At 31.7% G+C, this 23,523-nt stretch overlaps 3 protein-coding genes and 1 non-coding gene across 4 annotated transcripts; 1 reads left to right on the top strand and 3 right to left on the bottom strand.

Annotated features, from left to right (window-relative positions):
- The first annotated feature begins 533 nt into the window (after positions 1-533).
- LOC115695773 (chromatin remodeling protein SHL) lies at positions 534-2,973 on the top strand. Its single transcript, XM_030622848.2, has 5 exons — positions 534-729; positions 841-1,186; positions 1,499-1,567; positions 2,363-2,498; positions 2,584-2,973. Exons 1-5 carry the CDS (start codon positions 657-659, stop codon positions 2,608-2,610), a joined length of 651 nt encoding a protein of 216 aa, XP_030478708.1. The 5' UTR covers positions 534-656; the 3' UTR covers positions 2,611-2,973.
- Positions 2,974-6,281: 3,308 nt separating this feature from the next.
- TRNAE-CUC (transfer RNA glutamic acid (anticodon CUC)) lies at positions 6,282-6,354 on the bottom strand. The gene has a single exon. It is a non-coding gene; the product is annotated as a tRNA-Glu (tRNA).
- A 2,088-nt stretch (positions 6,355-8,442) lies between these two features.
- Positions 8,443-13,574, bottom strand: LOC115725120 (uncharacterized). Its single transcript, XM_030654550.2, has 12 exons — positions 13,064-13,574; positions 12,418-12,527; positions 11,927-11,993; positions 11,683-11,830; positions 11,442-11,579; positions 10,544-10,683; positions 10,112-10,159; positions 9,600-9,710; positions 9,323-9,504; positions 9,098-9,219; positions 8,924-9,000; positions 8,443-8,826 (listed from the first exon to the last, which is right to left on the bottom strand). The coding sequence occupies exons 1-12, from the start codon at positions 13,226-13,228 to the stop codon at positions 8,716-8,718; spliced, it is 1,419 nt and encodes a 472-aa protein (XP_030510410.2). The 5' UTR covers positions 13,229-13,574; the 3' UTR covers positions 8,443-8,715.
- A 3,894-nt stretch (positions 13,575-17,468) lies between these two features.
- On the bottom strand, positions 17,469-20,824 carry LOC115725121 (purple acid phosphatase 2). Its single transcript, XM_030654551.2, has 8 exons — positions 20,293-20,824; positions 19,956-20,156; positions 19,650-19,761; positions 19,325-19,554; positions 19,002-19,140; positions 18,342-18,562; positions 18,097-18,218; positions 17,469-17,906 (listed from the first exon to the last, which is right to left on the bottom strand). The coding sequence occupies exons 1-8, from the start codon at positions 20,488-20,490 to the stop codon at positions 17,720-17,722; spliced, it is 1,410 nt and encodes a 469-aa protein (XP_030510411.2). The 5' UTR covers positions 20,491-20,824; the 3' UTR covers positions 17,469-17,719.
- Between the last annotated feature and the right edge of the window lie 2,699 nt (positions 20,825-23,523).

Here is a 23,523-nt window from a genome sequence, read left to right as displayed (position 1 = left end):
CTATGAGATTAAGTGGACTTTAAGAGAAAAAAAAGTATTGAGTCCTTTATTTAAAACAAACTACTAAAAAATATGTATAATTTTAAATAAAGATAATTTTTTTCGCCCCTAGACTGTATGGGCTCAGGCCCGACCCTGATTATAGAAATCTTTATAAAATTTTGACTTGAATTCTTTATAAATTTTCAATATAGTCCTTATACTTCACATAAACTAGTAGGAACACCCTTTCAAAAAGAAAACTTGAAAAATAGGATTAATTGCTAATTACATTTAATTTAATGACTTAATTATTTAAAACTAATAATTCAAGGGGTCACTTACCATTTTGCTATATTTAAGCACGTTTTTAATAATTAAAAATAATTGGGTGAATCGGATAAAACCAAATCCAAATAAGCAATGACGTGGAATCCCATCCATCTCTACTTTTCACAATCCCAAAATACCCTCCAAACCAATATTAAATTACAAAAATACCCTCACCAATCCCAACACTACTAATTAAACCTAACCCTACACCCGCCCGTACTCAATCCTTTTCTCCTCTGTTTTTTTTTTAATTTTTTAATTTGTGTTTTTTTTTTTCAAACTGATTTTTTTTTTTTTTGGTCCGAAAAACATGTCATTCTAAAAATCTTCAGTACTTGTCTTCAATGGCGAAAACCAAAGCTCCAAGACGAACCCTAGACTCGTACTCAGTCAAGCATATCAATCGAACTGTTAAACGTAAGTAAAAATTAGTGAACTTTCCTTCATTTTCTCGAGAAAGTTGCAGACTTTGTTGTTTTTTTTTTTTTTTTGAAAAAAAAAACCTAATTTGTGAAGCTTTGTGTTTAGCTGGGGATTGTGTTCTTATGCGTCCTTCTGATACTGGAAAGCCTTCGTACGTGGCTAGAATTGAGCGGATCGAAGCGGACAGCCGTGGAGCCAACGTGAAGGTTCATGTTCGGTGGTATTACCGACCGGAGGAATCAATTGGTGGCCGCCGTCAATTTCATGGTTCTAAAGAGGTTTTTCTTTCTGATCATCATGATGTTCAGAGTGCGGATACTATTGAAGGAAAGTGTACTGTTCATAGTTTTAAGAGTTATACTAAGCTAGACGCAGTGGGAAACGACGATTTCTTCTGTCGTTTTGAGTATAATTCTGCCACTGGTGCTTTTAATCCAGACCGAGTTGCAGTGTATGTTCCTCAATTTCTCAAACTATATGTTTTTGATTTTGTGTTCTTTTAGTGTTTAGGAATTGAAAAACTAAAGCTTTTTTTTGTTGATGATTTAGGCTCATTTGCCATAAATTTCTTAGTTATATGTGAAATTTTGGTGGTTTGAACCTCATTTTTTGTGGTGATCTGAATTGGATATTCAATTTATAGAAGATAAATTTCTGAGTTTTATGATTGTGAAATGCCTTATTTTTTCTGATTTCTGGTTTGTTGAGTGTGTTTTCTTATTCAATTTGGTCAGAAGGTTTGATATTTGATATAATATGACAGGTATTGCAAGTGTGAGATGCCTTACAATCCGGATGACTTAATGGTTCAGTGTGAAGGCTGCAGTGACTGGTAAGTTAGATTGCTCGGTTTTCGTTTGATTCATATGTGTTTTCGGTTGTAGATAAAGTTGGTAAAACATACATGAATTTGTTAATGGAAACCTTTAGATAACTCTTTAGAATTTCTCATTATTTTCTTGAGTTGGTGTGTGAATTTCGGACCATGAAACTTGTCAACATGGTTGAATTGCAGAGTTTTGGTCTTTGTTTATTGTCTTCTAATAGATATATTTACTTGTTAAAGGGAATGGGGCAGCATGTTAAAACTAATTTCATGAAAGAAAGGTTTGTTTAAATAATTTGATCAGAATCAAACTTGACTTAAGATGGTATGATTTTAAAACACTTTTTCCAATACATTTTTCTGTTTTTTTCCCTTGTACACAATCAGTACCTGAGGATTATATACATATTGGGAAAGTGTTTTCGAAGAAAGACCCATCAGTCTTTGAGAGATTGTAGATAATAATTCATTCTGAAAAAGTATTTTCTCCTGTACATTTATGTATTTGTTCTGTAAAAAATGGTTATGGTGGTGAGACACAGTCGCAGGCTCGCGCAGATGTAGAACAAAAAATTTGGACATGCGATGGTACTTCGATGAAAATATCAATTATTTTGGCTTAAGACTGTTCAAGGCTGATTTAGCTTACAATGGTTTCGATCAGCTTAGAGATTGATAAAAATTAACATATATAGTCTTATGTTTTACGAAATTGTTAATCCATTTATGTTTTTTTCTTCTCTTGATACATGTCTATAATATATTAGAAATCGAGTCATTAGCATTCTACTTTTGATTCAGGTTTCATCCTGCTTGTATAGAAATGACTCCAGAGGAAGCCAAACGACTCGATCACTTCTTCTGCGAAAGCTGTTCCTCAGAGAGTCAAAAGAAGTTGCAGAATTCCCATAATGCTTCAAGAATTTCAGATACAAAGGTACTTATTTTTTTACTCAAAAATCCCAGTTGTTTTTGCCATTTTACAACTATGACTCAAAATCTAAAGCATTCTATATTATCAGGTCGACACAAAACGGCGTCGGAGGTGATATGAAGTGGGAATGCAACCAAGTTATGTAGAATCGCTACGGTGGTGGAAGTGATAGTGGTGGTGGTGGTGGTTGTGCCTCTGTCTAATTCCGTGGGTAGAATTAACTCAAGAAAAAACAGGCGTCACACACGCCGCCACAGTATCTGAAAACCTTTTTATGGGTGTTTTTGCCTGAATTGTTGAAATGTTAGGTTGTTTAGGTGGTGGTGATGATGATGATCATGGAGGATGTATTTGGTTTCTCCTGAATTATATATCTATATAAATATGTGTATGAATGTAAATACTCTTAGAAGTTGTGAATACTGAGTAGTAAAAATTACTTGTTATGATTAGTAATAGAAACAGAGTTTTTTCACAATTGATTCAATTCATGATATAATCAATTCATAACCAACAAACTCAAATGGCATAAGAAAATGATTTTTTTTGTGCAATAGGTATACTGAATAATTTGGATATTATTAAGAGTGTTTGGCGGTTAAATTTTTTTTAATTATCGTTTTATTTACATTTAATTCTTTAAGTTGAAATTTAGCGGTAAAATTTTTTAAACTACTGGATTGATAGCAAATTGTTAGGACCTAGGATTAGTGGGGTGTGCTAGCATATATTAAATAAAAGGGTAATTGAGTCTTTGTATTGAGGGTAGTGTTTTGGAGGGAATACAATAGTATATATAGAATATTAAGGGGAATTGAGGGGCATGCAATGTTTTGAGTAAATCTCTATTTGCACCAAAGGGGCCTAAGGGCTCCCTTATTTTGTAATTAGGTTTCTCATACATTCAATACACATTTTCTATTGTTTTGATATTGTTTTATTCCTATTATTGCTACTGTTTTATTGTGTTCTTAAGCAGAAGATCTCGGGTCTCATCAATTGGTATCAGAGCGAGCGATTTCGGTGGATGTCGTCGTCTCGAATGGAGAAATTAGAGGAACAATGGAGATCGGAGTCTTATGATTATCCCTCTGAATTTAATACACTGGAGGACCTTGCTTCGCTTTTGGATCAAGTAATTCTTGGGCAAGTAAGGTTACTCCGCCTCTCCCGCGATCTCCGAAGTCATGCCACAACAAGATCGGAGGACAACGATCTCAAGGAGTGGATCCACCAAGCTGTGCAATCTGTTTGGGTTTGCAACCAAGAAGGAATCCGAAATTGCTACACGCCGAACCTAACTTCTGGATCTCCTTCAACACTAGAGACGGAGGTTGAAGGTGATGAAGAGATGGAAATGGCAATAAGAGAACACAAAAGAGCATTTGCTAGACTCGACAGCTCCAGAGAAATCGTCACTGGTTCTCTAACCGACAGCCAGCGAGTTCAGGGAGTAGCACCACCGATTCCAAGTGTGACACAGTGGGTGTCAAATGTTGATGGTGATGAGGCAGTTATACAATCGAAGCTTGTAACTGATAAAGAGGCGGAGGTTGATGCGGTTGCAGATCCTGTTCAATCGGAGCCATCCTTTGTTGACGAGGAACGGTCGCATAAGGAAGAGGCGTGGCTGCTGGTGGAGTCTTCTGAGCAGAAGGATTTGTTGGGAACGGCACCAGATCTGGAAGTTGTTCCATTGAGTCCGCTCACACCTCGGCAACGAACGGCATCAGAGAAGAAGGTGGTTATGTCGAAGGAGATAGCGTCCCAGGTGCCATCGCCGGAGAAGAAGGCTGTGTGGGAGGTGGTGCCGGACGAGGAAGAGATGACGAAGACGCTGTTAGTGATAGCGTCGGAGGAGGAAGACGCACTGGTGATGAAACCCACCCCAAGACACCACCAGCGGGGATGGAGCTGGAGCCGAGGTCAATCACGTTGCAGGCAATGACGGAGCCGAACCAACAGCGGAGGTCGTTGCCAGAGACGAAGAAGGGGGAGACGTGGCTGTTGGTGGAGTCTTCGAGGCAGCTGGTGGTGACGCCGGAGAGAGTGTTGTCGCCGGCGCAGGAGCAGATCGTCGTGAAGAAAAAATTACCACCACCATCCATCAATTCAGTCGCGCACGGGGTTCACTCAGTGAAGTCGCTGAACTGGGAAAAGGAAATGGGCATTGTTGGTTGGTGTTCTTCTCTTCAGGTACTCAAACCCTACCAAATAAGGCCCAAGCCCAATTCATTAAGCCTTGTTTCAGCTTTGGTCCACAAGAGTGAACTTAACCCAATGGGTCACTTTGAATTAATTAAATTGGAACCCACCCACTTTATTTCCATGTCCAGTTTAGTAAGTGAGGGTCATTTTGGGAACCAAACTCCTTTCCTTACTCCATCTTGGGCCCAGACATTCAAAAGGCTATTTTGCTTTGACCAAGTTGTGGTCATGGCCCAACTAAACAAAGAAATAAACCAATTTATTTTTAAAGGGGTGCCACCATGGATGTCCTACCCAAAATGTCATTTTAATAGAGGCAAAAATAAAATGCCTTGGAGCCCACCAGTTTCTTTTGAGCGTCCCATTTGTTGGTTCTCCTGTACCATGGAAAAAATTTTCATGGAGGCCAAGACAAAGTCAGTGTAGTTTTGGGTCTTTGATCGGGGACGAAAATTGAAATTTTTTGAGATTCTTTTGTGGACCAAAATCATGGTTTCTCGGGCGGGGGTTATTAGAATGACATGGCTGGAATGGATTTTCGATAGAGGTCGACTCGATGAGTGGTGACTGTCTTTATGGAGTTTATGGGAGCGGTCAAAGGATTTTCTCAACTCGCTTGGTTCTTCCTTGTGGTACCTTTCAATTGAATTTTTCCACCTCAAAGGCTATTTCACAGAGGATGTAGCGCTTGGTGCCATCAATCACCTTGAGGACAAGGTGAAACTCGGGCGGCCGGTAACGTTAGGACCTAGGATTAGAGGGGTGTGCTAACATATATTAAATAAAAGGGTAATTGAGTCTTTGTATTGAGGGTAGTGTTTTGGAGGGAATACAATAGTATATATAAAATATTAAGGGGAATTGAGGGGTAAGCAATGTTTTGAGTAGATCTCTATTTGCACCAAAGGGGCCTAAGGGCTCCCTTATTTTGTAATTAGGTTTCTCATACATTCAATACACATTTTCTATTGTTTTGCTATTGTTCTATTCCTATTATTGCTACTGTTTTATTGTGTTCTTGAGCGAAAAATCTTGGGTCTCATCACAAATTTAAGGTGTTATTTAGTTAACAGTTACTATGGGTTGTTTATGTGTACACTCTTATACATATAATACATTTATATTGGTACATCTATATTATTATTTAAAAATAATTTTTAAAATTTATTTTAAAATTAAATAAAATTATAAAAATAAAATAAAATACTTTAAAAAAATAAAAAAATATATTATAAATTTTGAAATAATTTTTATATTTTTTAAATAATAATAGTAGATGTACTAATATAAATTTGATACATGTATAAAAGTGTACACATAAATAATCTAAATTGACAATTAATTGTGAAAAGTAGATGACTTCTTAAATTTAATAATAGTTCAATAATTTGAAAGTTTAACCGTTAAAATTTCAAGTGCAAGTGAAATAATGGTTAAAAGAGTTTACCTGCGAAAAAAGTATTTTGTAAGGGTGTTTTGATAAAAAGAAGACTTAATTTTTGAAACCTTTCTTATTTATTTCAGATTAATTTGTTAAAATACATTGAAAATTTTAAATTAACAAAAAATCAAAATAGATTCCGTTGCCGGGACTTGAACCCGGGTCTCTCGGGTGAGAGCCGAGTATCCTGACCAACTAGACTACAACGGATTTTGTTTTATTTTCTTATAAGTGTATATTAAAATACAATACTTAGTTCTTTTGCCATTGAATTTCGAAATTCTTAACCAATAAAATGTTACAGGTAATATATAATAACACAAGTTTTTAATTAATTACTAATATGGGAGTACGAATTCCATTACATAAATTTTGGCAAAAGTTTAAATTTTTAATATATATATATATTTTTCAAAAAGGTCATACTTATGTAATTTACACATAAAAATAGACCACACCACTTTCCACAAATGTACCTCCACTAATGTTGATAGTGATATATTTGTCCTTTTTTTGTAATTTAGACAGTGATATCTTTTTTTTTTTTTTGTAATTTAAACAGTGATATATTTTTAGATAGTCATATTTTTGATAGTGATATATTTTTTTTTTCCTTTTCTTTAATTTATAAAAATACTTACAAAAATGGCATTATTCAATTTAATGTATATAAATGGATATTGATGTAGTACAAGGGACAGCATACAATGCTTACAAAACACTCCAAATAATTTCAAATTTCTTTTTCATATGTATATGACAATACAAGACCAATAATAAATCACACCTCAAACAAGAGTACAAGAGAAAAAACCCAACATTTTCTTGTAATTAAATAATGACACAAACATACCTATAATTGACAAAAGTACAAAGAAAAATAATAATATGGTCTCTACTAACTATAAGTTAGAGAAAACACTTAAGACTTTATAAAAAAAACATGTTCATCATCTTCAAGGACTAGAAAATTTTGAAATTTAGGATGGTGGTGGAGAAGAAAGGAATGGAATGTTTGGCATTGTGAATGGGATTTTGGGCATGTTTGGCAACGAGGTTATACTTGGCATAGGTGGGAGATTTGGGATAGTGGGCCCAATGGGCAAGCTTGGAAGTGGAGGCATAGTTAGCCCATTGGGTAAAGTTGGCAAATTGGGCTGTGGTAGAGATGGTATGGAAGGGATATTGGGCTTTGGTAAATTTGGGCCTGTTGATTGGAGAAGATTACGAGCTGCAAGCCCATTATCAATGCTCATAAAGGCAAAAGCAATAGTGAATAAAACTAAGGTGAAACGATTGTTGAAGGCCATTGTTTAAATCAAAACTCAAGATTTTTCAAGCACAATGGTTGTGATTTGTGTGTAATGATTGATTGGGATGTTGTGTTTATGGTGTTTGAGGATTGTTTAGGGTTTTATATAGGGGAAAATCTCTTGTGTTGGAGTATGTTTGGTTGGGAAAGAAAGGTATAGAAAGCTACTTTGAATTTGAAATGTTGTGGATGTTAGGTCAACTTTCTTACCTTCTTTAGTTTAAATAAAATAATGACACAAATTTTGTTTAGCTAAAATCATCTACTCTTAAAGTAATATAAACTCTAAAATGAACATAGAGTTTAGAAGTGGAATTATTGTATGTGTTTGGTTATCTAAATATATATATTTAACACCATAACATTACAAATCACATAATTTTCTTAATTATTGATTATTTGGCCAGTTTTATGCAAATCATATTTATAAAAGTAGAAATTATACCTATAAGAAAAATATCTAGAAAACGTAAATGCAAATATTAACATTAAAGTGAGAGCATAAATACAAAAAATTACATAACACAATATACATTATCGACATGCATATAATATATTTTTTTCCTAATAATAATAAAAAAAAAATCAAGCAAGGTTTTATAGCACATAAACTAACTTCAGAGAAATATTAAAGGACATTTATAGTGCTAACACTTTTGTGAAATGTAATATCACTAATTTATTGAGATTATAAAAAATCGCTAACTAATTATAGGGTCACCTCATAATAATGCTTGTTAGGCATCTTGATATTCCATAACAAATTAACAATGCTTTTAACTTTATGGATAAAATTAACTTGTAATTATATGAATTTAAAATGAGTAAATGCAAAAATCATATATCTTCCACACATAAACAGTTTCAATGAGCAAAACTCTTGTTCTTGTAAACAAATTTTTTATTATATGATGTTGGTATATGTATCTCTAAAATAAAATACAAGAACCAAGTATAATATTACGTAATATATATTAATCCTCAAATTTTATAAAATGAAAACTTCATTGAGAATATTGAAATGGAAAAAATAAAGTAAACATATTGATTATACGATTCAAAAAATGAGTAGGTAACTAACTGAGTCTGTAATTGGTACAACAATCAATAATAATACAAATACTTTTATGTAACACATTTTGGTAAAAATAGTTCAATGGTTTACAATGGCAAATTGGAGTCTTTCTTGAGACTCCACACCACTCCATTTCTGAGTTTTGTAATCTGTCAATGGCTTGTTATCGGTATACATTTTCGACTTAACTTGTCTTTGATCTCTTCCACACAATAACCGTGCCATAAAAATCAGATGAAGCCAATAAGTTTGCTCCATGATTCCAGGCAACATCCATAACCGGAAACCTATGACCCTGCAAGTTTCATATGTTTCGGTCAGTTGACAGAGACGCAAAATCAACTAAGATTAGCTTAATCGAAACCTTAATTTATAAGGAAATAAGACTGGACCTGTAGCTTGTTTACACATGTATGCTTCGGTCGGGTTAGATCGTAGAAGTATACATTCGAATCCTCACTTCCCGCCACTAAGTAAAGAAAACAACAAAGAGAATCGCAATGTCAGTTTTCTATAATGATTCATACATACATTTTACTTTGAAATTAACTTAGGGATATACAAACCAATATATTCTCCTTTCTCGGGGGAAAGTAGGGGACAGAAGGAAGCCCTGATGCTGTGTACTCGCGGGGTTAATTTGAGAGAGCACCGAAGAGTCAAATAGCCTCGAACTTCTAGAGCAATACTTCAGGGAAAAAAAAAAGAAGAAAAAGGAAAAGGCCATTATTATCAGTGTTCGAAAGAAAGAGCAAAAGTGACAATTTAAGTTATTTTGACACTTGACAGACCTGAAGAAAGATAAATTTCCATCTTGAGTACATGTCAACAACACTGGGGTACGAGCCATTAGAGAGAAACTCCGGTATTGCACAGTTGTGACTGCAGATTTTTTCCTGCTACTGTCTCGGTAGCGATGAGAACGGGATAATGCTCCTGTGTGAGAGTTCATACTTACAGAGTATATAGAGCCCTGAAAAAGTACACCAAGAGACTGACTGTCAACAGAGGAAAATGAAAATCATTCAAATGGTAAAATAACAGGTGAACATGTGTACATGGACTCACCAGCGAATCGCCACAAAAAATGAGCTGGCCAGTGTGATCATGATCCATAGAGGTAACTCCACTATCAAATACTGCTTTACTAATAATCCTTCCGGTACTGAAATTGAACACCTGATACATTAACATAGAAATTGCTGTCAAACAAATCCACTAAATTTCACTTACATAGGCAAAATAGTATAATTGGCATATTTTTGATGTAGAGCATTACATGTAAAGAGAAACAACCTACTGCAATCAATATATATCTGTCGATTTTATTTATTTTTTGGAAAATCTGGCTTTGTACTTTTGGCATATTTTCCAAAACTAAGTATTTAGGTCTGGTTAGAGTAAATAACTTAATTTACTCTGGTCTTCAATATATTTATGTTTAAATGCAATATTGTATCCTCTGAAATGAAACACTTCTACAATGGAAGAAAATGTCGGAACTCAAGCATAGAACACTTCCTAAGCCTAAGAGAACTTTTAAACTCAAGCAGGCATTAGACATGGAATTTAGCCATTACCATAATTTCTTTGTTAGCATTGCCAACAGAAAGGAAATTGTTATTTACCTGCATCAAATTTAAAAGAAAAAAGGAAACGTTAATGACACTTCAATATATAGAAAGACAGGGATCCAAGAAATGCAACAGCAAAAAGCCTTTTGCTGTTTACTAATGATGACTTAAATATAAGGTATTACCATTCCATTTTATGAAAAGGGGCCGCATAATGAGATCTTATAGGAAAACAAAGGGACCTTTGACAGAATTTCTTATGAAAAAGAACTCAAATTTCACCATAGGAGTTAATTTGAATTATGCTACTGAAACTTGTAAAGTAGACCAGGCTTGTGTGGATGAATCACAAGAAATTAAACACGTACATTACAAATATGATGACTTAACATAATAGGAACTTAGAAAATATTTAAAGTTCTAAACAATTATACTTACAGGGTGAAAACGAATGCACAATTGTGAAGAAACACCATATATTACTCTAATACAAAGACCTTGTGATATCTCCCATACTCGCACAGTCTTATCCAATGATGATGATGCAATATACTGATTGTTCGATGAGAAATCGAAATCTGAAGAATGGACAAAAACTTTAAGAGAAAGCTCATGCCTGAATGATGGAATTCAATGTCTCTGAAGCTTGTCCTAATTTAAATTTAACCATAAAAAAGATGCACTCCAATATAAGATATCAATAAATAAATAAATAAAGAAAACAAAATTTAGTGATAATTGTAAAAGGAGAAGAAAGACAAGATACGTTGACTGTAGATCAGTTGTAACATATGAAACAGTTTTTCTTTTTTCCTTTTTAATCACTGATTTTCTCCATTCTTCTATTCTACCATTAACCTTGTAGGACAGATAACATGTTTTGGTATATGTGTATGTTAACCTTCTCTGAGAAGAAATCAACAATAAGGTTTTAATGATGCATAAATAATAAGAATAAAGGGTACAAACTAAATCTAGAGACTTTACACATAAAATCAGTTTGCTTTCATTGTAGCTGCTTTAATCTTATTTCTCCTTCATAGTGAAATTCCTCATTTTATCTTCAAGTTGAGACTTCAAATTTACTGTATATTTTCATTTCTAATTTTTCCTAATCCAAACACCAGTTTCAGAAATAGGATAAGATCTTATCTTCTTCATCAATTCATTCAAGGGTGTAAGCGTAGTTTGCATTTGAAACTCACATATCAGTGTAAAAAATAAACAAACAAATAATAAAACTCCCTTAATAATGAAAAGCTATGGGCAAACATTCACAAAATATACCATCCTTTGACACAGATGAGACAAAAGAAGCAATACCAGGTAATCCAACCTGTAACATCTTTCGAATGGCCTTTCAACTGTTTCATAACTGAAGGGGGGTCAGAGATCGTGCACACTGTCAATGTTCCATCCGACGATCCATATGCAAGTAGATCAGAATTCATGTGTCCAAACTTCAAGACCGTAACTGCAATAGAATTAATCAGGTTTCATCCTTTTAGAAAAGACATTATCTCTCACTCGTATATTGCACAGATGGCCAATGTTGTTACTTCAATGAAAAAACTTACCGGAGGCCTGGCTTTGATCAAAGACACAGTGCATTCCCACGAACGAGTATGGAGGTTCAACACCCCGAAATCGTGGGCGATCACTATCACTAGCAGTTGAGCTAAAACTGTTTCTGTGACTTGAAGCTGGTTTGCCACTTTGCATGTCCTGTACACAACCGAAATCATGAACTTAATGGGCTGGTTATTATTGATGCTCTTCCAACCAATTTAAATACATATTGCATAAAAGAAGTTTACATACCCTTACAGAACTCCAGCTCTCTGCTTCATACAACAGGGATAGTGGACTTGGAGGTATCCATCGCCCGCTGATTTATCAACAAGAAAATTACTCCAACATCAGAATTGCATAGAAACATGATTTAAGATGTCACTCACAAATTAAGTAGTCTCATCTTACATAGAAGCTCTAATTTATTCTCCTTTCATGATTGAGCACTACAGATAAACATAATAAAAGGCACCAAATGCACACCACTTACACTAATTGAGAGAGGTTTTTCTTTTTTCGGGTAAGATGCAAGTTCAAATCAAATGCAGGTAACATTTTTCCCAAGTTCACATTTACACAAAATCAAATAAGTTTGCAAACACTACAAAACCAGTCAACCAATCCCATTATAGCCGCAACCTCAACAATGGAAAACAAGGAAAGAGATTCTCAATATCAAACTGTAAACAGCAGATGATTATAATAATCAAAGTAGTCATCTAAAGTAAATTTTTAGCAACCTGTTCCCTGGTGTGCTATTGAGGCTTGGTTGATGCATATGTTCCCAATTCCTTGGTCTGCGAATGTAATTTCGGTAAGCCACATAACCTTTTCCATTGCATCTCCAATCCTTCACCACAAATCAGTGTAAGAAAAGTGACAACATAAACCATCAATGAAATAAGCAAACACAAAATGGAAGAATAAGCAAGCTCATAAATAAATCAACTGTTCATATAATTTAAATTGAAGAAGTCATCCATTAAAAGTCAATTGCATCCCAAGGAGTAAATATAGTGAATCAAAGTGGTCACCATCTCATACTATGCTCCAAACTTCAGTATTTCGACATAACATTGTAAAAAATGAAAAATAGAGAATCAATTTATTTGATTCGTTAGTTTCGCCTCCGAAATTCAAAATTCATATAGAACACTTAAACTTCACAAAATTATCAAAAACAAAATCGGTTGAATCTAATTTCAAATTTCATCAAAATTTCTTGCTTCAACAATCATAAATGAGACCAAGTCTTTTACAATCAAATTTCATAAATGGCACCACAACTTGCTTATCAAACTTCTACCGCCTCAAATTCCTTGGAAATCTTCAGATCACGTTGAATTTTCATCAATTTGAAACAAGGCGTGAAAAAATGAAGCTTACTCTACGGCGAAGAACACCGGACTCGGCCTTACGATGGAGAAGGAAGCGACGGATTCCGATGTAGTTAAGATCGGCATCGGAAGTTGTTGGCTGAAGCAAGCAGCTGAAAAATTCGGGATCTACATTCTCCTTGGCCACTTGTACCGGATCACTCTGGTCCGCCATTATCAAAGGCTTAAGTGGCGAATGAATCCACCCATTCAGAGATCAGAACATTCCTTCAATTCAAACACAGTTGAATTTGAATCAATGGCGAATATAAGTCGGTATGGGGAAGCTGACAATTGGAGAGGACCCGAGATTTGATGAATTATATGGCGTGGACCGGTGTAGTGAGCGGAGGTGAGGGCGTGTTTGGATGGCGAGAAAATCGTGAAAGAAAATTGTATTGTCCTTTTTAACTCACAATTCACAAATGTAATGCAATGAAATTAATTAAGCGCCAAAATTGTATAAAATAAAAAAAAAAAAAATTCCAATATGGGAATGTTTGGCAGTTGAAACTTCAAAATTCAATTTCAAACCCAAAATGTTCATCTCTTTACATTTTTCTTTTGTCAAAAAAAAGGCTAATTTGATTTTTGAATTTTTTTTAGCATTTAAGATATTTATCTAGTTTTTTTTTTTTAAAAAAAAAATATATATTTATCTAGTTTCATTCAATTTTACTAATAAATCACGTTACTTAGACTTTAATATCTACTAAATCATATCATTCGAACTTTGACATGTACTAAATCAAGTCTCTTGAATTTTCATTCATGTTAGGCTTTCATTATTAAAATTGAAAAAAAAAAATCTTTAAATCTAGAGATAAAAAATTATACCACAGAAATAGGTAAGCGCGGGGACTCGTCCCTAATAGTGTGAGGATTCTCCGTCTTGATAGTTAATGAGACGGTGGTGAGGAACAATTTTAATACCTGAAGTGGGGATGGAGAGGATCGAGAATAATACTACCGTATTCGATCCCGATATAGATATATAATTTCATTTTATTTTGAAGGTATATAAAATAGAGTTATTCTACAATGCACCACCTTAAAGGAGATGTACTGATGCACCCTCTACTTGTTTCGGCATTCAGAAGAATTTTTTAGTCTAATTTTTTTCATATTCATGTACGTTATAGCTATCTAAGATATTTTACAAAATTTTGAAAGATTCTCAATAATTTATAATATAGAATATAATATTTAAACAGTTTATTTTACGCGCGTATAAAATAAAATAGTCACGCGTGCAACACACTGTTTGAACGCAGTTTTTGGCGTGTTAAAACTTTTCTGAAGTTCTTAAAATTTTGCAGGATGTCTTAAATAACTATAATTTACATAATCACGAGAAAAAATTTGACTAAAAAATTATTTCAGATACTAAAATAGATAGAGATATATCGGTGCATCCCTTTTAAGGATGTGCATTATAGAATTTTTCTATAATATATATATTATTGATAATTAAAATTATTTTGATTATCATCCATAATCATATCATATGCTTAAATCATGAAGATCTAATAACGGTAATGAACTAGTAATCATTGTAGATTACAAGTGTAAAGATATTTTTTTCTCGATTCTTAGTTTCATCTTTATTTAGTTTTTAATTTGTTGGGAGACTTGAGATTGAGAAGTATAAGATTATGATACTATACTTGGGTTGGGTTATGTTTTTAATTTTTCAAATTTTGAGACATATTTATTTTTTATTTTTTTATTGGACTATGCTTCTTTTTTTAACTATGAGGCAGATTTGTCTTTTATTTTCTATAGATTATGAAGGTATAATAAATATTTCTGAAAATATTAGTTTAATTTAAATTTAAAAGTTTTTTTCAATTATTTTAAATTATTAATTTTTTTTCTATTTTTTCTTAATAGATACCCGATGAATTTTCTATATATATTCGATAGGTATTCTCTTATCCCACATCCGCTGATTATTAGATGGGGATGCAACGAGAATGGGCACATAAATAGCTGGCAGAGATGGGGGCGGGGATTGCATCCCCGTACATTAACGCCAACGACCTAATTCTATCTCTACTTAAATCTAATAATTTTAATAGTTTAGGAAAGATTTTTAACAGCCTTAAAAATTCAGGAGGCATGATCTAATACATGTTAAAGTTTAGAGTATAAAAATACTAATTAGCCTAACTAATAATAATAAGGAAAATTACCCATATATATACTATTTTTTTTTTCTAATTTACGGTTTGGATCGTTCCAGTAGTTGTTCTGGTAGCTTCTACGTAAAAGCAGCCAATGATGTATATTTTCAATAAATGTTAAACAAACGGTGTATGTATTTTGTAGCATCATATATTTTGTTCTAGTTTTTTTTGTTTTTTTTTTTTTTTTTTGAGAACAATATATTTTGTTGTAGTTGACAATTCAACTTTTTGAATTTGAAAAATATTATTAATAAATCATTAATATTGATAATTTTCGGTTTATCATTTAACTTATAATTTCATTAATTATTTATAAAAGTTTATTCTACAAAGATCCCATTTGAATATTTTTTTTATTTGTTTAATTTTAAAAGCTAAATAACTTATTAATTTGTAGTATTTATACAAGAGAAAATATGAAATAGAATTTCTTTAACATTCCTCTAAAAATCATATTTGAGTATCCCTCATGTTTTTCAAAATTACTATATTTCCTCTTAACAAGGGTCCTTTTTTTCACTAAGGTCTTGTCCTACATTGCTTAGGTATATTTATTCTAGTTCATTAACTTTTTTATTTTTTAAAAAAAAAAGGAAAAATAATTATATTCTAGTTCCTCATAAATGAAAATAGTAAGCCAAATTATTAATAAGTGCTTCAAAATACCAATATCTTTAAAATAAAGAAAAGAATGAGTAAAAATATATTGAGATTATTTCACAAATACATAAAAACAACCAAAAAAAAAAAAAAATTACAAAAATATGGTTACACGGATTTTTAAACATTTTTACGATTTTTTTGATTTTATTTACAGAAAATACGGTCTTTTTATATTGTACTCATGTTAATTTGTTGTTGATTTTTTGTTATCTGTATGTTACTTTTTGTTGTTATTTTAATGTTATTTAGATATTATTTTCATGTTACTTTTATATAGTTTTCTTATTGTTTTCGTGTTGTTTCTATAAAAAATCGTAAAAATGTAAAAAAAAAATATATATCTTTAAACGTAAAAATGTATTTTTCTTAATGAAAAATAGTACCTTATGTAATTATCCCAAATATATTTCCATGGTATGAGTCATTTTAAGTTCATTTTACATATAACTATTGTTCATCTTCAATATATATTTTATTTATAATTATAAATGTAACAAATTGCATATTCATAGAGAAATGCTACTTTCCCCTATTTATCCAATAGTAAGATATGAAAATGTTAAAAAAAAAAATAGTAAATATGTTAGACCATTTTTAAGATCTAAATATAATATTAAATTTGGGAAAAAAAAAAACAAATTCTATATTTAGTATAATTTTTTTATTATACTTAAATGCACAATAATATGTTAAGATGTAAACTAATACAAAAAGTAATATATTATTAACAAGCAAATATTTAAAATGAATAATTAATGACATTATCGTAATATGTGTATTAAAATTAAAACCTATGGTTAATCACAAACTATAATCATTATTGTGTGGAGAGAGTTTGTAAAAAAAAAGGATCAATTTGTGAGGAAAAAATTGAAAAAAAAATAAAAAACAAATTTTTAATAAACATTTATAAGTATTTTTTTTATTTTTTGCATATAAACCTTTTTATAACTAAAAAAGGGATTGCGTAGTGGAGATCCCGTCCCAACTCCTTCGGTTTTAAGGTAATTTCAAAAATCACGTGCTAATTATGGAGACTTTAGTTATTTTTTCTTATTTTTTTGTTTGGATTTACTTAGGTCATCGATACATTTTCTAATTAAGTCATCTAGACTTATTCTATCTCTTTAATCACTATTTTTAACACGTACTAAATTCAAACAAGAAAGTATGTTATTGGAAAACTAAGAGCATGTTTGGTATTGTTTTCTGTTTTTTGTTTTCAAAAAATTGTTTTTAGAAATGAGAACAAAAAATAGTTTTTGAAGTTTTTAAAAATAAGTCATGTTTGGTTAGTGTTTTTTAAAAATAATATTGACCAAAAGTGAATTGGTTTTTAAAACAGAAAACAACATTTTGTTGTTTTAAAAATTCTTGTTTTTTGTAACTTTGTTTTCTGAAAACTGTTTTTAAAAAACAATGCCAAACAAGCCAAATTGTTTTCAAAAAACAGTTTTCTGTTTTTAAAAACAAAAAATAATTTTTTAGTTATGATGTCAAACATGCACTAAATTTTTTAAAAAAAATTTAAAATATTGCAATACACTACTATTTTAGCACAAATTTATTAAAAAGACAAAAACCAGAGATAAATTATAAAATGGTCTTCAAGAGTTACAAAACAAATGCACTTGTACATCAATGTAGTGTAGAGCTCACAAAAACCTACACTAGTAGTAACTAGTAACTAAACACTAGAGTAGAGCCTTTTAAAATAGAGGCATAAGAATAATGTGCTCTCTTTCTTTTGTGTGTTTATTTGGGATAACAAAACAATATTTGGTTCAATTTCAAAACCACTCCATTCTTAATTACTAGTGAGACTCATCTTTTGGATACCATTGTCTGTTGAAAAACCACAATGAATCAGCTTCTACTGCATAACCATCATCGTTCCGGTGCCAGCTGTAGTAAGCATGTGTTCGGTTCTTGATGTCGAGAATGGCATGACCGAAACTAGCCTCACGATAGGCCGAGTACGCTGGCTGCGGTTCTGACATGCTGCGAAAACAAAAAGGGAAACGAATTTTAAAGATTTGACAATGTCAATTGTCTATCTACTAAAAATCGAAATGATAATGGTAAATAGGTTTTATTATGCCTTGGATTCGTTCTGATATGTAACCAAACAGAGGAATGAAATGAAAATTGAACAAACGTGTTATAGTATATAAGATGTAAATGATCTTACTTGTTGGCTAAGCCTTCAATATTTCCTCCATCTCCAATGGTTATGTACACAGGTGCAGATTGATCTTTCACAGGCATGCACTCGCCATTGATGATATTATAGGCGACGTTAGACACGCGTTCCTGTGTTTATAAACAAATCAAACTTGGAAACTAAGCAATTCAAACATCAAACATTTATCCCTTGTAGAGTTTAGAGGGCGAGATTCGAGTGAGGAAGAAAAAACCGAGATATGGAGGGCATACCGAGCGCTCATAAGCATGGACATGGCCGGCAAATACTAAGTCCACTTTGTACTTTACAAACAAAGGCTCATACATCACTCTCATGGTTTCTCCTTCCATGTAGTGGTAGTTGTAGCTGTTATACCACGGCGAATGCATTAGAACAATCAACCATGGCGTCTCGCTTCTGTTAACTTTAGGGAACTCTTCTTCAATCCATGCATTCTGAGGAGTGTATTTCCCTACAAGTTTAAGAATCATTGTAAATTTTAACAAGTTAGAAATTTCGATTGTTTGGTAGATAGGAATGAAGATAAAAGAATAAGAATGAGAATGAAAATAAGAATAAAATCTTGCATTGGAATGATCTTCCCTTCTATATTAAAATGTAAAATGGTACAAAAAATTTCCACTGAATTGAAATTTCTTAAAATGTAACCAAATAAAAGAATGGAATAAAAATCAATTCATTTCTATTCTATTTCATTTCATTTTATTGCATTCAACCAAACCAAGACCTTATTGATACTTGTAAGGACACAAGAAAAGTTCATAGAAACATTTACAAACCATATCAAACAAGAAACTAAATGAAGTAAAAGCAAACTCTTGTCAATACAAAACACATCATGTATACACACACAAACACACATATATATATATAGAGAGATATATTCTTACCATAAGCTGAATAAGAAGATAACACTATGATGTATGCTGAAGCTCTCTTGATTGAGTACCAAAATGGAGCAGTACTTCCTGATGCTTTATAAGGAACATGATACCGTTTCGAAAATGGCTTAAAGGGCTTAGTTTCTCCCTGCAAAACAAAAAGTTATTCCTTCTATATTTGGTTTAAAAAGGCTTAGATATCAAGCATTCTAATCCTAATAACTGAGATTGTGTTCTCTCTTGAAAATCTCTTCTATTGCTTCCTATCATCAAAACAGTTGAGCCAAACCGAAATTGTGAAAGTTAAGCTATGTCTCCTAAGAGAGGCTTACAATTTCTGGTGCAAAATCAAGTTCATGATTCCCTGCAGTCCATATCCAAGGTTGATAAGCAACACTTCTCTCAACAAATCTTGCCCATGAATCCCATCTGTTATTATCATGATTAGGATAGTTATCTGCATAAGAAAGATCCCCAACAAAAAGTACTGCCTGTCCCTTCTGTGGATTCATTTCATAATGAGTAAGCGTCTTGTTCGAATCGAATGTCTGACCAAGATCCCCTACAAACAGATTTCAATCCAATTATTATGTTAGAACAAAATCATAAGCTTGATTCAACACAGAAAACATGTATGGTCATCATCAAATGCAATACCTATGAGACCAAATGTGTAAGGCACATCAGGACCAACTTCTGGTGGAGTGAAAAACCAAAACATCCTTTCAGTATGACCAATCCCAACCACATAGTAATATTTAGTATTGAACTGCCACAATTAATACAAAACAAATCATGTTAGAGAGTCCGACATTGTTAATGTATTACAATATCTCTTACAGCCAATTGGTTTTGAGATGGCAAAAACAAATTTTTTCGATAGAATCACACCTAACATAGCATTTATCCAATGAAGAGCGAAAATGAACAAAAGGAGACAATAAAGAAAAAAGGGTTTCTCACCTTCAAATTTCTAATGGTGCAATGGTGAATGTAACCAGAAGTGTAATTGAAGTAAGTATAGGTTACTACTTTTCCCTTAGCTACCTTCTTGTGTTTGCTAATTTCACTCCAATACAACACTTCACTTGAACCTGGTTCATTCACTGTGACCCATGATACAATCACTGCCTTACCAACTTGGTCTCCTTGTGTAATATGAACCTTTAATTTCAAACAATAAAAAACATAAAAATAGAATCATAAAGACCAAATTCATAAATTTCAACCCAAACCCTTTTCACCAAAAAGAAAACCTAATAGAACAAACTCAATATATATATATATATATTATATATACCTGTTGAGGGGCATTGTAGCCAGGAGGAGCTTTGAAAACATCACTATCAAGAGGCATATCAACTGTTTTCTCAACTTTTCTAACGAAAGTACTTGTTTTGCCTCCATTACAGAGCAATGGACCAATAATCAAACCCAACATTAGGATTATGTAAGACACCATTGATAATGAAAAAGAAGATAAACCCATTTGACCCATTATGATGTTATCCCCTAAAACAACCTTAAACTTCACAAATCATGAAACTTGGATCGAGTTAGAAAAACCCATCTTCTTCTTTGTATATTTATACTAAGTTTCATACCTTAAAATTAAAAATAAGGAGAATATTCATAGCACAATTCGGATATATATATATATATACACAAAAAAAATTAAACGTCAACGGTTTGAATGAAAGAGCTCACACCTCAAATATTTTCTCCATTATTGTTATTTCATATTTTTTTTTTAATTTATTATTATTAAAATAACAAATAAAGTCAAATTTGTAGTCATTGATCTTGGGGAGTTAGTTATGAAGCTGTATATAGTAACAAAAACAAGAATAAAATAAAAAGATCATATAATAATAATGATGATGATTGAAAAGTGTGCAAAAAGTTTTGTATTAATGAAGATTGACAAATCTTAAAAAAGTATCCAATTTTTTAATTACTAAAAAACAAGTGGGAAAAGCATCTCTTTGTCTAAATTTGTTGGCTTATGCACATCAAATTTACAAGAGTATTGTTATTGCCAGTAATTTTATAAGCGTGCGTTTGGAAAGTTACAATGTAATTGAATTTGTGTGTAATTTGAAATAATTACACAATTTGTTATGTTTGTCTGACGATGTAATTACACTGTAACTGTGTAATTGGAAGTAATTGAGGGGTTCTAATTACACTCTCCAATTCTCATGCCCCCGTGAGACTGTGTAATTACTAAAAACTTTCCATATTAAACATTAGCTACTAAAAAATATTAATTTCCCATGTAATTACTAACTATTTTGCCAAACAAGATATTAAGAATTCATATGTAATTACCATCTCATATCCAAACATACCTTGCATTTTAAAATATAGTGTAATTACTACACTGTGTAATTACCACCCTAATAATTACTCTACTTAGTGATTACACAATTACTTCTAAACGCACCCTAAGTGATACTTATAATATATGTGTACATATATTATAATTGGTTATATATTTTAATTTAATAATTATTATTTAATATGATTGATTAAAGTTGGTACTTAATAATAATGTTTTTATTATAATTTTTTTAACAAGACATCTCCTAATTCTAATCAGATGTATTCTCCAATGAAATGATACTTATAGTTATAAGTTATAAATTCTATGTTTTGGATGAGGAGGTGACAGCTAATAATAGTGTAATGCTGCCTTATATAGTTTTTTTTTTTCTCACATTTTATGGTTTTTCATTTGAATATTTTGTTGGGATTTTTTCAAAATAATAATAATAAAACAAGTTTGTTTGAGAATAATTTAGGCATATGCCACTTTCCATTTCTAATGGGATCATGAAATGATTCTTAACAAAATGTCAAAATTAATTTAATTAATAATATTTTCCTTCAAATGAAAAATCATTATGTTAGGCTTTGTATGTAGCTATATTATATAATTCAAATAATCTGCACAAGATTTTTGTTGTTGATTGATAGGATAAAAACTTTTCTATATAATATTTTCCTTCTATTTTTACATAATGAACAAATATTTAGGGAAAGAGATTAAAAACAAGTACTTACCAAAAATGTCTTTTGAAAAAGAAAAAAAAAGATTGTGTTTAGTTATAATCAATCGATCCATAGTATTTGTAATCATTTATTTCCTATATTGTTACTAATAATATATTCTATAGTTGCAATTGGATTTCAAGAATTTTGCATATTAATTTCTTTCCATATCCTAATAAATTAATCCATAAAGTTATTATTGGTGAATGTAATACAAAATCATAATTAATAAAATAAACTAATTTGTAATAAAAATGCTATAGATATTTTTGTTAAGGAAAAACAATGGCTACATTAGGATCCACACAAGATGACTAATTTAGGAAAGAAACAAAAAAAACACCACCAATAACAAAACTCTATAAAGAGTTAAAATGTATGTTACACATAAAATAACCACAAATTATTTTAGCATTACCCAAAATAACTTACCATGGAATTTTTGAATTAATTGTTAACTTAGAGAAAATAAAGACATTAACATTCAACTTACCTTAAACTGATTAAAGTCTCTATTTAACATTTTAACAAATCGAAGTAAAATGACTGATACCAATATGTTTAAGCCTACTCTACTCTGGGATATGAATGAGGCGAGAAATCAATTAGAAAGAAATATCCTTGTCCATAATTTTCAAGTAACATTCTATTTTTTTAAAAAAAGTAGTTATATTCTGATTCCTTCGTATGGTTGTTCATGTCAAATTTAATATTCGAAGATGAAATATTCTTCATCTCCATTTTGTTTGTCGTTTAGACAAATAATCTCCATCCATGTCAAATCGACATCCCTATTTATATGCTAAAAATTGGCAATGCTTTTCACTTATTCTTTTTCCAACTTGACACATACCATTCACATAATAGCCACTACCAACACTTCAAACTACTATTTAGATAGTCTTCCATAATCCTAGAAACTACATACACTAAAGCAAAGAAGAAATTTTACCCCACCAAAAGTTAAGGGCAATCCAAAGCAAAATCATAAGAAAAAGGAGAAAAGGGAATATATACCAATAAAGGGGACACCTAAAAGAAAAAGACAAGTCATATGGCCAAGATTGCACAAGTAGGTAAAATCTCACTAAGAGTGTGCCACACAAAAATCTTCACTTTCTTTCCTTTTTTCTTTTCAAAGAAACCTTCACTTTTCTTGTAATATCAAAGCTTCACATCACCATCATTAATTTTTATTTATTTAATTATAGGGTTTAGGGTTTTAGGCTTATTTTTAAAACTATTAAGTTTCTATATTAAGTTAGCAAAAAAAAAATATATGCTAGCTATTCTTTTGGCACACATATATCATGTTTTGTATTTTTATGTCACAAGTCAAATAACAAAGTTGGAGAGCAATAATTGTGAATAGTCTATGAGAGTGTAAAGTTCAAGAAAAGAAACCTAGGGTTTCTCACCATTCATTCACACTATCCAATATCCATTGGTGTTCCATACAACACAGGCAAGTCCATCA

Source organism: Cannabis sativa, chromosome 6 (genome assembly GCF_029168945.1).
Source record: "Cannabis sativa cultivar Pink pepper isolate KNU-18-1 chromosome 6, ASM2916894v1, whole genome shotgun sequence".
In the NCBI taxonomy this organism is placed as follows: Eukaryota; Viridiplantae; Streptophyta; class Magnoliopsida; order Rosales; family Cannabaceae; genus Cannabis; species Cannabis sativa.
The sequence above is the reverse complement of the archived record's forward strand: the minus strand, read 5'-3'. Positions and strand labels throughout refer to the sequence as shown.

Bases quoted from the DNA above. Each gene is read 5' to 3' on its own strand.
- LOC115695773 (XM_030622848.2), top strand. From the start codon at position 657: ATGGCGAAAACCAAAGCTCCAAGACGAACCCTAGACTCGTACTCAGTC. The intron at 1,187-1,498 runs GTATGTTCCTCA...ATAATATGACAG, and splicing joins AATCCAGACCGAGTTGCAGT to GTATTGCAAGTGTGAGATGC. The intron at 1,568-2,362 runs GTAAGTTAGATT...CTTTTGATTCAG, and splicing joins TGTGAAGGCTGCAGTGACTG to GTTTCATCCTGCTTGTATAG.
- LOC115725120 (XM_030654550.2), bottom strand. From the start codon at position 13,228: ATGGCGGACCAGAGTGATCCGGTACAAGTGGCCAAGGAGAATGTAGAT. The intron at 11,831-11,926 runs GTATGTAAACTT...GGTTGTGTACAG, and splicing joins AGAGCTGGAGTTCTGTAAGG to GACATGCAAAGTGGCAAACC. The intron at 9,001-9,097 runs GTTTGTATATCC...TTCTTTACTTAG, and splicing joins CGAGAAAGGAGAATATATTG to TGGCGGGAAGTGAGGATTCG.
- LOC115725121 (XM_030654551.2), bottom strand. From the start codon at position 20,490: ATGGGTCAAATGGGTTTATCTTCTTTTTCATTATCAATGGTGTCTTAC. The intron at 20,157-20,292 runs GTATATATAATA...TTGAAATTAAAG, and splicing joins GCTACAATGCCCCTCAACAG to GTTCATATTACACAAGGAGA. The intron at 17,907-18,096 runs GTAAGATCATTT...TTGTTTTCGCAG, and splicing joins ATTGAAGGCTTAGCCAACAA to CATGTCAGAACCGCAGCCAG.